Source organism: Sabethes cyaneus, chromosome 2 (assembly GCF_943734655.1).
Source record: "Sabethes cyaneus chromosome 2, idSabCyanKW18_F2, whole genome shotgun sequence".
NCBI classification, from domain to species: Eukaryota; Metazoa; Arthropoda; class Insecta; order Diptera; family Culicidae; genus Sabethes; species Sabethes cyaneus.
Genome location: NC_071354.1, coordinates 146,193,523 through 146,208,116, shown reverse-complemented (window position 1 = coordinate 146,208,116; position 14,594 = coordinate 146,193,523). Strand labels below are relative to the sequence as shown.

Here is a 14,594-nt window from a genome sequence, read left to right as displayed (position 1 = left end):
AAGAATGAAGAATGAAGAATGAAGAATGAAGAATGAAGAATGGAGAAGTAAATATACGAAGCAAGAATAGATTTGGTTTTCACGTTTAAATTTGAAATGAAAATGCTTATAACGCATTTTTTTTGCTCGATTGAAAAATTTTCGTTGTTTTTTTTCGCCCCTCTCCCTTCAATTGTCAACCGGAGGGCCAAAAACTTTATAAGATATTTGTAAGTAAAAATCAAAGATCTAACGACGAAACTCGAAAGTCGAAAATCAAACATCTGGGAAAAAACATCAAGAACTGAAAATCGAAACTCGAGAGCCGAAGATAGGAGAATACCGAAAATAAAAAATCGAGAATCACAATTCAAAAACCAAAAATCGAAAAGCGAGAATGGAAAATCGAAAATCTAGAAACGAGAATGGAAAATCCTAAATCGAAAATCAAAAACTGAAGGTCGAAAATGGAAAATTGAAAGTCAAAATCTAAAATCAAAATCCAAAATCGGAAAGCAAATGGCGAAGAACGAAAATCGAGAATCCAGAATGGAAAATCGAAAATCGAGAATTGAAAATCGAAAATCAAAACTCAAAAATCAAAAATTGAAAATTAAAAATCAAAAACCGAAAATCGAGGATCGAAAATCGAAAAAGGAATGTCGAATATCGAAAGCTAAAAATCGCAAAACAAAAATGGAAGATATAAAAACCGAGAATCAAAAATCGAAAACCGAGAAGCCAAAATCAAAAATCACAAACCAAAAGCCGAAAATTGAAAATCGAAAATCGAAAGTCAAAGATCGAAAATCCAAGACCTAAAATCGAAAATGGAAGATCGAACATCGAAATTAGGAAGCAGAAAATCTTACATCAAAAATATCTGAGCGAGAACTGAAAATCAAAAATCGAATACTGAAGTTTGAAGATGGTTTGAATTGAGATTTAAAAATTAAAAATCGAAAGTTGAACAACGGAAATTAACATGCAATCGAAAATCGAAGATCGTAGATAAAAAATTCGAGAATCAAAAATCGAAAAAGCAAGTTACGAAAAATCGAATCGAAAAGCGAGATTCGAAAATAAAACATCAAATATCGAAAATCAAATCAAGATTGTGAAGAATCGAAAATTGAAAATTGACAATTGAAAATTGAAAATTGAAAATTGAAAATTGAAAATTGAAAATTGAAAATTGAAAATTGAAAATTGAAAATTGAAAATTGAAAATTGAAAATTGAAAATTGAAAATTGAAAATTGAAAATTGAAAATTGAAAATTGAAATTGAAAATTGAAAATTGAAAATTGAAAATTGAAAATTGAAAATTGAAAATTGAAAATTGAAAATTGAAAATTGAAAATTGACAATTGAAAATTGAAAATTGAAAATTGAAAATTGAAAATTGAAAATTGAAAATTGAAAATTGAAAATTGAAAATTGAAAATTGAAAATTGAAAATTGAAAATTGAAAATTGAAAATTGAAAATTGAAAATTGAAAATTGAAAATTGAAAATTGAAAATTGAAAATTGAAAATTGAAAATTGAAAATTGAAAATTGAAAATTGAAAATTGAAAATTGAAAATTGAAGATTGAAAATTGAAAATTGAAAATTGAAAATTGAAAATTGAAAATTGAAAATTGAAAATTGAAAATTGAAAATTGAAAATTGAAAATTGAAAATTGAAAATTGAAAATTGAAAATTGAAAATTGAAAATTGAAAATTGAAAATTGAAAATTGAAAATTGAAAATTGAAAATTGAAAATTGAAAATTGAAAATTGAAAATTGAAAATTGAAAATTGAAAATTGAAAATTGAAAATTGAAAATTGAAAATTGAAAATTGAAAATTGAAAATTGAAAATTGAAAATTGAAAATTGAAAATTGAAAATTGAAAATTGAAAATTGAAAATTGACAATTGAAAATTGAAAATTGAAAATTGAAAATTGAAAATTGAAAATTGAAAATTGAAAATTGAAAATTGAAAATTGAAAATTGAAAATTGAAAATTGAAAATTGAAAATTGAAAATTGAAAATTGAAAATTGAAAATTGAAAATTGAAAATTGAAAATTGAAAATTGAAAATTGAAAATTGAAAATTGAAAATTGAAAATTGAAAATTGAAAATTGAAAATTGAAAATTGAAAATTGAAAATTGAAAATTGAAAATTGAAAATTGAAAATTGAAAATTGAAAATTGAAAATTGAAAATTGAAAATTGAAAATTGAAAATTGAAAATTGAAAATTGAAAATTGAAAATTGAAAATTGAAAATTGAAAATTGAAAATTGAAAATTGAAAATTGAAAATTGAAAATTGAAAATTGAAAATTGAAAATTGAAAATTGAAAATTGAAAATTGAAAATTGAAAATTGAAAATTGAAAATTGAAAATTGAAAATTGAAAATTGAAAATTGAAAATTGAAAATTGAAAATTGAAAATTGAAAATTGAAAATTGAAAATTGAAAATTGAAAATTGAAAATTGAAAATTGAAAATTGAAAATTGAAAATTGAAAATTGAAAATTGAAAATTGAAAATTGAAAATTGAAAATTGAAAATTGAAAATTGAAAATTGAAAATTGAAAATTGAAAATTGAAAATTGAAAATTGAAAATTGAAAATTGAAAATTGAAAATTGAAAATTGAAAATTGAAAATTGAAAATTGAAAATTGAAAATTGAAAATTGAAAATTTAAAATTTAAAATTTAAAATTGAAAATTGAAAATTGAAAATCGAAAATCGAAGATCGGAAGCAAAAATCGTGTATCAAAAATCGAAAATCGAAGATCGAAAATCGAAGATCGAAGATCGAAGATCGAAGATCGAAGATCGAAGATCGAAAATCGAAAATCAAAAAACGAAAATCGAAAATCGAAAATCGAAAATCGAAAATCGAAAATCGAAAATCGAAAATCGAAAATCGAAAATCGAAAATCGAAAATCGAAAATCGAAAATCGAAAATCGAAAATCGAAAATCGAAAATCGAAAATCGAAAATCAAAAATCGAAAATCGAAAATCGAAAATCGAAAATCGAAAATCGAAAATCGAAAATCGAAAACCGAAAATCGAAAATCGAAAATCGAAAATCGAAAACCGAAAATCGAAAATCGAAAATCGAAAATCGAAAATCGAAAATCGACAGTCGAAAACCGAAGATCAAAGATCGAAAATCGAAAATCGAAAATCGAAAATCGAAAATCGAAAATCGAAAATAGAAAATCGAAAATCGAAAATCGAAAATCGAAAATCGAACATCGAAAATCGAAAATCAAAAATCGAAAATCGAAAATCGAAAATCGAAGATCGAAAATCGAAAATCGAAAATTGAAAATCGAAAATCGAAAATCGAAAATCGAAAATTGAAAATCGAAGATCGAAAATCGAAAATCGAAAATCGAAAATTGAAAATTGAAAGTCGAAAATTGAAAATTTAAAATCGAAAATCGAAAATCGAAAATTGAAAATCAAAAATCAAAAATCGAAAACCGAAAATCAAAAATCGAGAATCGAAAATCGAAAATCGAAAATCGAAGATCGAAGATCGAAAATCGAAAATCGAAAATCGAAAATCAAAAATCAAAAATCGAAAATCGAAAATAGAAAATCGAAAATCGAATCGAAAATCGAAGATCGAAAATCGAAAATCGAAAATCGTAAATCGAAAATTGAAAATCGAGAATCGAAAATCGAAAATCGAAAACCGAAAATCGAAAATCGAAAATCGAAAATCGAAAATCGAAAAACGAAAATCAAAATTCGAAAATCGAAAGTTGAAAATCGAAGATGGAAGATGAATATCGAGAATCAAAAATCGAAAACCGTTTCTATCTAAATCTAAAATCAAAAATCAAATACAGTGGTAACCCGATTTTGTCACTCCCCGATTTTGTCACACCCCGATTTTGTCACCCCCGATTTTGTCACGTTTTTGACCCGATTTTGTCACCCCCGATTTTGTCACGTTTTTTACCCGATTTTGTCACGCTTTTGATTTATCAAAAGCTTAGTTTGAAAATCATTTTCAAACATGTCAAATGTGTTAAAACACTGTGAAAAGAACTGTGTTGATTTTCGTGGAGTTTCCACAAAAGTTGTTTCTTATCTCCACAACTATAATAGCTAGAAGGTCACTTTCTTTGGCAAAGTTCTTTATAATAATCTTCTCAAAAGTTTTGTAGAACATTGTTTTGCTCTACCTCTTACTGCTAGAAAAATAAATTTTCTATCTTACTTTTAGGGGGGTTAATCAAAGAATCGTTCATACCATAAGAAAGAGCTTTTTACGCTGTGACATTTCTCTGAACATAGTCAACCAGTATAATCAACCATTTCGGCGCAATTAATAAACGCGTGTTTTCATACCTGTGGGACCTCACAGCACAGGTGACAAATGTCCACAGAGAGGTAGAAGGAAGTGCGAAAGGTCCTAAAAGTGATCAGAATGAAATATATGGGTCATTCCACGGGAAATTTACAGTCAAAATTTTTTTTCTCTTCGGAATATTTTTTTTACGTTCTTTGTTCAAAAAAAATCGACACGTATTTTTGTATTTCGATGTTACTGTTGGAATTCGCAAGATATGATTTTTTAAAGTATTGTAATCCGAAAAAATCACTATTTTTTAAATACTGATTGTAAACGTAGTTTGTAATATCAAAAAATGACTTTCTACCAGATGTGTTCACTATTCCACAGGCTTTCAAAATTGGTGTACCATACCTTCTCTCGATTGTTTTTCAATAGTTAAATAGTGCATTTTTATGAACAATTGCAATTTTTTCAAAGTTGGAACTTTTTTTTCTCGATTTTTTTTACTTTAAAATATTTGTTCATCTTTCTCGAAGAAGCATGCAAAATTTGGAAATGGAGAAATTAAAACTTTAGAAGTTATGAATTTTTATGTCTCAGCGCGTGTGTTAATGTGAAGCGAGCGGTAATGCTCAATCGATGTTCTAACCTACGGGCAGCTTCATAACGAGGCCGCCTTTGATGCTATTAAGTGTAACGTGTCGTTGAAGCACGCGTGTTCGTCCGCTCGTTTGCATTAACGTGCGCGCTTCGATATAAAAATTCATAACTTCTAGAGTTTTCATTTCTCCATTTCCAAATTTTGCATGCTTCTTCGAGAAAGATGAACAAATATTTTAAAGTAAAAAAAATCGAGAAAAAAAAGTTCCAACTTTGAAAAAATTGAATTTTGAAAGCCTGTGGAATAGTGAACACATCTGGTAGAAAGTCATTTTTTGATATTACAAACTACGTTTACAATCAGTATTTAAAAAATAGTGATTTTTTCGGATTACAATACTTTAAAAAATCATATCTTGCGAATTCCAACAGTAACATCGAAATACAAAAATACGTGTCGATTTTTTTTGAACAAAGAACGTAAAAAAAATATTCCGAAGAGAAAAAAAATTTTGACTGTAAATTTCCCGTGGAATGACCCATATGTAGTTCGTTCTAAGTTATCTGCAAAAAATATAAAATTGAAAAAATACCCGATTTTGTCACTGTCCCGTTTTTGTCACCCCTAAATTCATCATGGGGGTGACAAAATCGGGTCATTACTGTACCGAAGATCGAAGATGTAAAGTTGAAAGTCAAAAATCGAAAATCAAAAATCCAAAATCGTAAAACAAATGGTAAACATCGAAAATCGAGAATGAAAAATCGAAAATTAAAAATCAAAAATCATACAAAAAACGAAAGTCGAAAATGGGAGATCGGAAATTTAATATCGAAGATCGAAAATCGGGAATGGAAAATCGAAAATCCGGAATTGAAAATAAATATTGAAAATTGAAAATCGAAGATGGAGAATCGAAATACAGAAGGATTTCGAATTTGGCAACAAATGTGTGTCGCCTATGTTGCCAAAATCGAAACCGTGCCAAAATCGAGACCCTTTTTCGATATGAAAAAATTCAATGTAGATGCTTTAGAAATTGACTAGATATCCTTAATCAACGATTGCAAAAATTTTATGTTTGAAAAGTCCGCTAAGAGCTCTCCGTCCGGTGGAAATAAGTCATTGACACCCTGCAGTGAGACGTAGTCCTACAGTAATAAAAATATTATTGTTCGAAACCTCATAACTTGTTTTCACGAACATACTGAGGGCATCATTTCTTCATCACTTAAAGCATGTATGCAAAAACTAATTGATATTTAAGCATATTTTTGGAAGTAAAATATCTTGTGTTGCCAAAAACGAATACTTTTGTTGCCAAAATCGAGGCATGCCAAAATCGAACCATGCCAAAATCGAAGTCCAACTGTACAAAAATTATAAATTGAAAATCGAAAATCGAAAATCGAAAATCGACAATCGAAAATCGAAAATCGAAAGCTGAAAATTGCAAAAAGAGGATAGAAAATGAAAATCGAGAATGAAAAATCGAAAACGGAAAAGCAAAAATTAAAAATCACAAACCACAAGCCGAAAATTGAAAATTGAAAATTGAAAATCGAAAATCGTAAGTCGAAGAGTGAAAATCCAAAACCGAAAATCGAAAATGGAAGACCGAACATCGAACATCGAAACTAGGAAGCAGATCATCTTTCATCGAAAATAGGAGATCGAGAACTGAAGAGCTTCAAGAATGAAACATTAAAAATTGAAAATCAAAAGTCAAAAGTCACAGACTAAACTAAAAGTCAAAAACCAAGCACCGAACACCAAAAGTCGAAAGTCATAAACCCGAAGTTGAATTTGGATTATCGAAAGTCTAAAATCGAAATTCGAAAATCTTTGGAACTACAAATTATATGTAGCCGGAGCCGGAACTTCGCACTGGTGAGAAACGACCGAATTGGTACTCTAAAGTAAAACAAAACAATCGACCCAACCTCACAGGACACTAAAAATAAACACTCGTTGCATTTTCAAGTATTTTGTTCAGAGCCAAACTCCAGGCCAATTGGCATAAACGCGATGCAAGAGGCGGAGTACGCTTCAAAGCACAAAATGGGTAAACTGTTTTTGAATTCTCTCTAACCATAATAGTGCATAAGCAAGAAGCAATAAGGAACAATCATCAGCAGCTAGTGAATCCCTAAATTGAGCGAGCTTCAGCGGCTGTGGTTGCATCGTGTTCATTAACCGTTAGCTTGAAATTAATGAGCTCTTCTGCTGCGTGAAAATAGTTTACTCGTTTAAGCATAAATGAGCTAATCGTGTATGGTACATCCAACTGTTTACGTGTGGTTTATTTTTGTGCGCATTTTTCTGGATTGGCATTCAAATTAACATGATTTCTGTTAGTAGGACATGGTTGTTATTTCGTTTTCATTTTCTTCCCTTTATTTTTTTTCTTTTCAAGTCAGTGATACAGTGGTAACCCGATTTTGTCACTCCCCGATTTTATCACTCCCCGATTTTGTCACCTCCGTTTTTGTCACGTTTTTGACCCGATTTTGTCACCCCCGATTTTGTCACGTTTTTTACCCGATTTTGTTACGCTTTTGATTTATCAAAAGCTTAGTTTGAAAATCATTTTCAAACATGTCAAATGTGTTAAAACACTGCGAAAAGAACTGTGTTGATTATCATGTAGTTTTCACAAAAATTGTTTCTTATCTCCACAACTATAATAGCTAGAAGGTAACTTTTTTTAGCAAAGTTCTTTATAATAATCTTCTCAAAAATGTTGTAGAACATTGTTTTGCTCTATCTCTTACTGCTTGAAAAATAAATTTTCTATCTTACTTTTAGGGGGGTTAATCAAAGAATCGTTCATACCATAAGAAAGAGCGTTTTACGCTATTAAATTTCTATGAACATAGTTAACCAGTATAATCAACCATTTCGGCGCAATTAAAAAACGCGTGTTTTCATACCTGTGGGACTGCTGTGAACAGGTGACAAATGTCCACAGAGAGGTAGATGTAAGTGCGAAATGTCCTAAAAGTGATCAGAATGAAATATATGTTGTACGTTCTAAGTTATCTGCAAAAAAATAAAGATTGAAAAAATACCCGATTTTGTCACTGTCCCGTTTTTGTCACCCCTAAATTCATCATGGGGGTGACAAAATCGGGTCATTACTGTATTGCACGAAGAGGTTGCTAAACACATACTGACAATTATTTTCTATTGCAGGAAAATGCCTTCTTGCACTTTGTAATTGTTGTTTTCAGTTCCTAAAACCTTACGTCCATGTCTTTTAAAGTCCGATTCATCTCTTATCTTTAGGCACACAAAGACAGATAGTTGGTAATGATGGATATTTTATGGTCGGACTAGCAAACAAAAACAAACAAATCAAATTAAACTTTAGTGTTCTGGTAATGTGATTGTGGCTGACACTTGCTGAAATAAAAATAAAGCGAAATTCTTTGTTTCTAAACTGACCGAAACTGTCACTCACCTCGAACGGCATGGCGGCAAGTGTGGCCAGCTCCCACAGTAGCACCCCTAGGCTCCAGATGTCGCTCGATGTGGTGTAGAACTTCTTCTCCAGCGTTTCCAGTGCCATCCACTTGATCGGCCGGTTCTCGTTATCGCCGAGACAATGATAATCGTTTGGGAACACATCACGCGACAATGCGTTATCACAGACTCGTACATTTTGCTCCGAATCGAGCCTGCAAAAGTACGCACGTGGCGAAGAAAAGCGGAAGAAATATTTTACTTGAATTGCGGTTTTATACAATGGAGGGAGCGGAAGGTGAAACTCGTAATAGACATAACCGACGGAAATTTTGCCTCAAGTTTGCTACTGTTTATGAAAATGTGTACACTATAATATGTGTAGATCTTTCCTAGGGGACTTTACATGGTTGATGTCTCTTTCTAGAAACCTCTCACAAATGGGAAAGAGGTGGCGATTTAGGAATACACGATGGTAACAAAGACGGAGTCAAATTCAATTATGTTTCACTCACTCTTGCTAGTCGAGACATTTATCGCTGCCGTCTGAAAGTTAACGAACCTATCTAAATTTAATAATCAAACGTTATTACTACCATAATTATAGAGAATTAAAGTTTATGTTTAAAGTTTGCACACTATGAAATTAGATCAAAGTTGTACAACTGTAAGACTACATCTCCCTACAATCTACACCACTTTAAAATGCGCAAATATTTTACAACGGCCTCCTATTATTTTATCCATTGCTCCCACAAGGGTGTTCTTCCGCAAAGACGTCATAATTTGGGCTACATTTCCATATCATGGACTTTTCGTCCACCGTCGTTCCTAAAATAGCATTGGAAGCATAACCGGTTCCTTCTCTTTGCCGGTCGTCGTCGTCGTCGTCCACGCAGCTGTCGCTGGCATACTTACACACAGTTCCTGGTGGCAACATCCTTGTGCAGCACACCGAGTGAATGAAGATGCGAGATGCCACGGGCCACTTGGAGGCCGAAATCCACCAGCTGTCGGGTGCTTAGCGACACGCCTGAGCCCTGCATGCCGATATCCCGGCAGCTTTGAAGGTATCTGGTAAGAAAAGAAGATATGTACGTGAAACGATGGGTCGAACGGAAAGCTTCCTGAGAATGTGAGAAGATTGCATATCATGGCGAGGAGGAGCTCTCGAGGGTACGGCAGATCGAGAGTTTTGGGCTGATGGAGACTAAGGGGAAAATTTATGTAAATTTACAGAATCACTTCTGCCGTAGAAGTGGGTATGGGTGAACATGGCACAATGAAAAAAAAGTTGTTTTGATAACCGAGAGGCAGTGGGCAAAACGAAAACACAATGTTGCCTGCGGGAAATAATCTCTATGTCAACAGCTAGCATCGGTTTCGGTTTCAATTTTATGGGCGCTTGGACCACTTTTTCCGCTTGTTAGTTATTGGCTTTCATTGTTACCCGTAGTGATACTGTCATTCATACATGCGGCAGTTTGTGGGGATGCCGTCCTGGATGTTGGAAAGTTGCGAAATACATTTTATAGCAAATTTATTCTGGCGCAGTTTAAGGAATAATAACGACTTGACCGTTATTTGATTGCTGAAACTTAGGTCTATGTTATAAAGTAAAAAGCTACGTAATATTGACGGTAAATAAAATTAAGGAAGTTTACCACCATTGGTAAACGGAGAAAAAATACTACAAGAAACAATAATAAAACTAGGCGTGCATAGGCATTAACAAAATAAAACAACGACTTATCTGTAACAAGGTTTGCTGCCAAAATTTGCTTTGAAATAAACTACAAACGACACGTTTTTGTAAAAAAGAAGGATAGGGTTTTTAAATGAAGTGAAAAAAAATTGAAAAACTGAGAAAAAATGCCACTTTCAGTAGTAAGACTTAACTTTCAGTAGTAAGATTTAACATTACATGAGAATTGTCAAATTGTCAAATTGCTACAGATAAATTAATTGTTTCATACGCTACAGATAACTGGTTTTTAGATAATGTCAATGCGCACCTAATGTTATGAATGTTTCTTATAGTTTTTTTTCTCAGCTTTCCAATGCTGGTCTTAAAATGAAAAGCGGTTGGAGAGTTCATGGCAAAACGGTGATTTTTTGATAAAATTAAATATGGCGAGCAAATAAAAGAAGGCCGCCAAATGATTTTATTCCATTTAAAGGCCCAGTTCTTCTTCTTTACAGGACCGTACAATTTGTTGGTTGCTTCATTGCAAATTTAGAAAATGATATATATGTAGAGGGAGCGTTTATCGACTGTAAATTATTATGCTTTGACGGTTTTTCGGCTTTCAGTCAAGTGGATTTAGCAAACGATTGTTTTGCTTTTACTTATCCGACGTTTCGGTGATTTATTTCACCTTTTTCTAAGGATTCTGGAATTGTACAATAATTTAGGTGGTTTTTCTAGCTGTAACTTATGATGGGACTAACAAAAGCTTAATCGTTTTTTGTCATATCTTTGTGTCGTATTCCTATTGTGCAACCTAATAACATGGCGTCTACTTTGTACTATTTTTTTAAGGAGCTTGGGTTAACTTTCTATCACTGTGTTGTTTGTGACTTTTACTTACTGTATTTTATTGAATTTGAAATATAAGGTACGTTTTGCGTTTTGTTTGCATTTGAAGTCTGGTCCAGAAAGCGGGGTTTTGTGGTTTGTTTTATTCGGGTCACTGCGCGGATGGTGTGTTGCTTGGTGTGTTGGCTATCACTATTTCGAACTGACATCACTGTGACGTTTGTGTATTGAAATCTGATTATAACAGTTTTAGTTTGTGAAGGTTTTTAGTGTGTGTATTACTCCTGCATATATGGCGTTTAGTCCCTGTGTGTCTGTGCGTTTGTTTATGCTATTCTGTGTTGACATTATATGGCATACTTCTAAGTACGGTAGCGAACGTTGTTTTCTGTGTCTGTCTAAAATTTTTGTGTTATCGAGATCAAATCTATGGTTTAAAGTTATGCTGTGTTCCATTAGTGCTGTCTTTTCTTTAAGTGCGTCTATTTGAAGTTCCGTGGTTGCAGTGTCATTGGTGGTGTCTTCTGTTAGTAGTTTGTCTAGTGCATTGTAATGTGTTTTGTGTCCACTAATCCTGGTTTTGAGTTTGTTTGTTGTCATTCCTATATAGCAGGCGTCGCAGTTGGTGCATGGTATGCTGTAAATGATGTTGCTTTGGTAGTCCGGTGGTACTGGGTCCTTTATCCGTGGGAACAAGATGTGTCCAATTGTGTTTTTGCTGTAATTTGCGAGCCGTATGTTGGGATATTCTTTTTTCAGGTGCTTGTCAATTTTGTTTGACAAGTGTGGTATGTATGTTATTGAATGGTAAGTATATTCCAGGTTGTTTGAGTTTTCTTGTGTGTTGGTAAGTATATGGTTTTGCTCATTCATATGGTTAATGAGTCTTCGGCGTAGGCCTTTCGGGTAACTGTTTAGGCTCAATTGCTTGTCGATGATTGATATAACTTCTGTTTTCTCGAGGTTCGTAGATAGTCGATTGACTCTGTCAATGAAATTTTTCGCTACGTTTAACTTTTGATGTAACGGGTGGTACGAGTTGTAGTTTAAGAATCTTCCGTTGGCAATTGGTTTCATGTACCATTCAGTTTTTATGTGCTGATTTTCGGTTCGTATGAGTAACATATCCAGAAACGGTATTTTGTTATTCTGTTCTGATTCGTATGTGAATTGTATATGCGAATTGTGGCTATTAAAGGTGTCCAGGACGTATTGTATTTTATCCGGTGGTATGGCCAGTATCAGATCGTCGACATATTTGTGAATGAGTGGTGGTTTGAAATCTAATAATCGCATTACTGTGTTTAACAGGTTCTCCATCACCAAATCTGCGAGGGCTGGCGATAAAGGATTACCCATCGCGGTTCCGAATATTTGGAGGTAGTGCTGGTTATTGTAACGGAAGTAGCTGGAGTCTATGCAGAATTCCACTATTTCTAAAAACAGATCTAGATTTATGTTCGTATGGTTTCGAATATCGTTCCAGTTGTTGATGATATCGTGGATGACCAGAGTTTTTGGTATCGATGTGAAGAGTGATGTTACGTCCAATGAAATGAGAATGTATCCGGGTGGTAGGGTTGGAAAATGATATAGATCTCAAGATTTGCTAACAATTCCACATGTTTTTAAACTGTCGGGCCCCTTGGTGAACGACGAGTCTATTGTTTCGAGGTATTAAAAGTGTAATTATGTATCATCAGTGGCCCGTTTTAACGAGAATTATTCATAGTAGTTTTGGACAGGAACTTACTTTACTGTGCTTTTTCGGCGGCATTCCGCTTATCGAATCTGTGCCGAATTCAGGCGCCATCTCCACGTTTCTCGGTCTTGGGCTGCCGCTCTCCAGTTGCTCCCACCACCCGCTGCATCCACGTTAACAGCACTCATCCAACGGGTACGGGGTCTGCCTTGAAGTTGTCTGTGTCTGTCGGGTTCTCTGCTAAATATTTTTATCGCTGGTCTCTCATCCAGCATCCTTGATATGGCCAGCCCTTAGTAGCCTGCCATGTTCTAGTTGCTTCACAATATCCGCATCTTTGTATACTTGGTATATTTCATGATTCATGCGCCTGCGTCACACTTCTTCGTCTAATATGCCGCCAAGAATCGATCGCAGGATCTTACGCTCAAAACGCCAAGAGCTCGTCTGTCGCTCTCTTTTAACGTCTGCGCTTCGTGGCTGTAGAGTACCACTGAGAGAACTAGCGTCTTATGGAACGTGAGTTTTGTGCGAGTTTAATGGTAAGCCTTATCCTCGTAGTTTCCTCCTTAAGATGCGTGTAAGCTTCTTCCACAGCTCTACGGTTAACACCGATGATATCGATGTTATCCGCAAACCCTAGGAGCATATAAGATTTCGTGATGACGATACCGCTTCTCTGCATGCCTGCTCTTCGAATAGCACCTTCCAATGCAATGTTAAATAGCAACTTCTATAGCCCATCACCTTGCTTCAAACCATCTATCGTCACAAACGAGTTCGTTGTCTTACCCGCTTTCTACCATCAAGGGTACCACGTATCAGGCTAACCAGTTTTGTTGAAAAACCTTGTTCAAGCATAATCTGCCATAGCATATTTAGATTAACTGAATCGTACGCCGCCTTGAAGTCTATAAACATATGGTGAGTCTGCAAGTTGAATTCCCGGAATTTATCGCGGATTTGTCGCAAGGTGAACATTTGGTCCGTTGTGAAGCGTCCCTCTCGAAAACCGCATTCACCTGGTATTCGGCAACAAAGGTTTCCTGCAACGGCCTCAGTCTGAGAAACAGGATACGGGAGAGAATTTTGTATGCAGAATTGAGGAGAGCTGTTTGAGGTTTTTTTTTGAAAAAAGGGCATATGAAACCTTCCAACTAGTCTGTAAGTAGTTCCTTCTCAGTCCACCTTTAGTGTAACCTGATGAACTGTATAATACAGCCCTTCGCTCCCGACATAAGTTCGGCGGCGATGCCGTCCTTGCCAGCTACTTTGCCGTTTTTCATCTCTCTCGCTGCTTTTCTACTTCTGTTAATCGCTCCATCTTGTTCACCATTTAACAATGCATTCAAATGTTGTTTCCAACGCCTAGCCACCTCCAATTTTTCGGTAATCAGGGCACCTTCTTGGCGTTGCACATAACAGGAGTTGGTACGGTCCGGTTCCTGATTCCGTTGATCGTATTAAAGAAGCTTCTCATATTATGTCTCTCGAAGCAATTCTCCGTCTCCACCAAAACGCGATCCCAGTGCTGGCGTTTCTTGCGACGATGAAGTCTGTTTACGGCAACTCTAGCATCTCGGTATCTCGGTATCTGTAACCAATATGTCACTTCTGGTTCGATTGTTCTCATCAGTGCCTCATTGCCTCTCTGCGTCAAGTCACTCACTGGAAGTGGCTACAGCAGTAGTACCCAAAACTTCTCGTGCTGTAGTACTAACCGCATCATAGATGTGCCTCCACTGTTCGTTCAGGTTCTCTCCAAGTTGTTCACCGATCCGCCAATCAGTCTTCCGAGAGTACTCTGCAGCAACTATTTCCGCTGGTTTCGATTTGAATACGTTGGAGAGCCGGACGTGGATTTTGCTTATTATGAGATAGTGATTAAAGTCGACGTTTGGTCCCCAGAAGGATCCCTCTTCTGTGACATCAGAAACGTGCCGGCCATCAACCAAAACGGATCTGATAGCAGGCCTCTCTATTAGGGT

At 34.5% G+C, this 14,594-nt stretch overlaps 1 protein-coding gene across 1 annotated transcript in view; it reads right to left on the bottom strand.

Moving 5' to 3' along the window:
- Window positions 1–14,594, bottom strand: part of LOC128736154 (tyrosine-protein kinase Drl) — a 180,677-nt gene that overhangs the window by 23,777 nt on the left and 142,306 nt on the right. The window contains exons 9-10 of the mRNA XM_053830634.1: window positions 9,284–9,439; window positions 8,364–8,580 (exon numbers count right to left, since the gene is read on the bottom strand). Of these exons, the coding sequence (XP_053686609.1) occupies window positions 8,364–8,580; window positions 9,284–9,439 (373 nt within the window). The remainder of the gene's footprint in view (window positions 1–8,363; window positions 8,581–9,283; window positions 9,440–14,594) is intronic.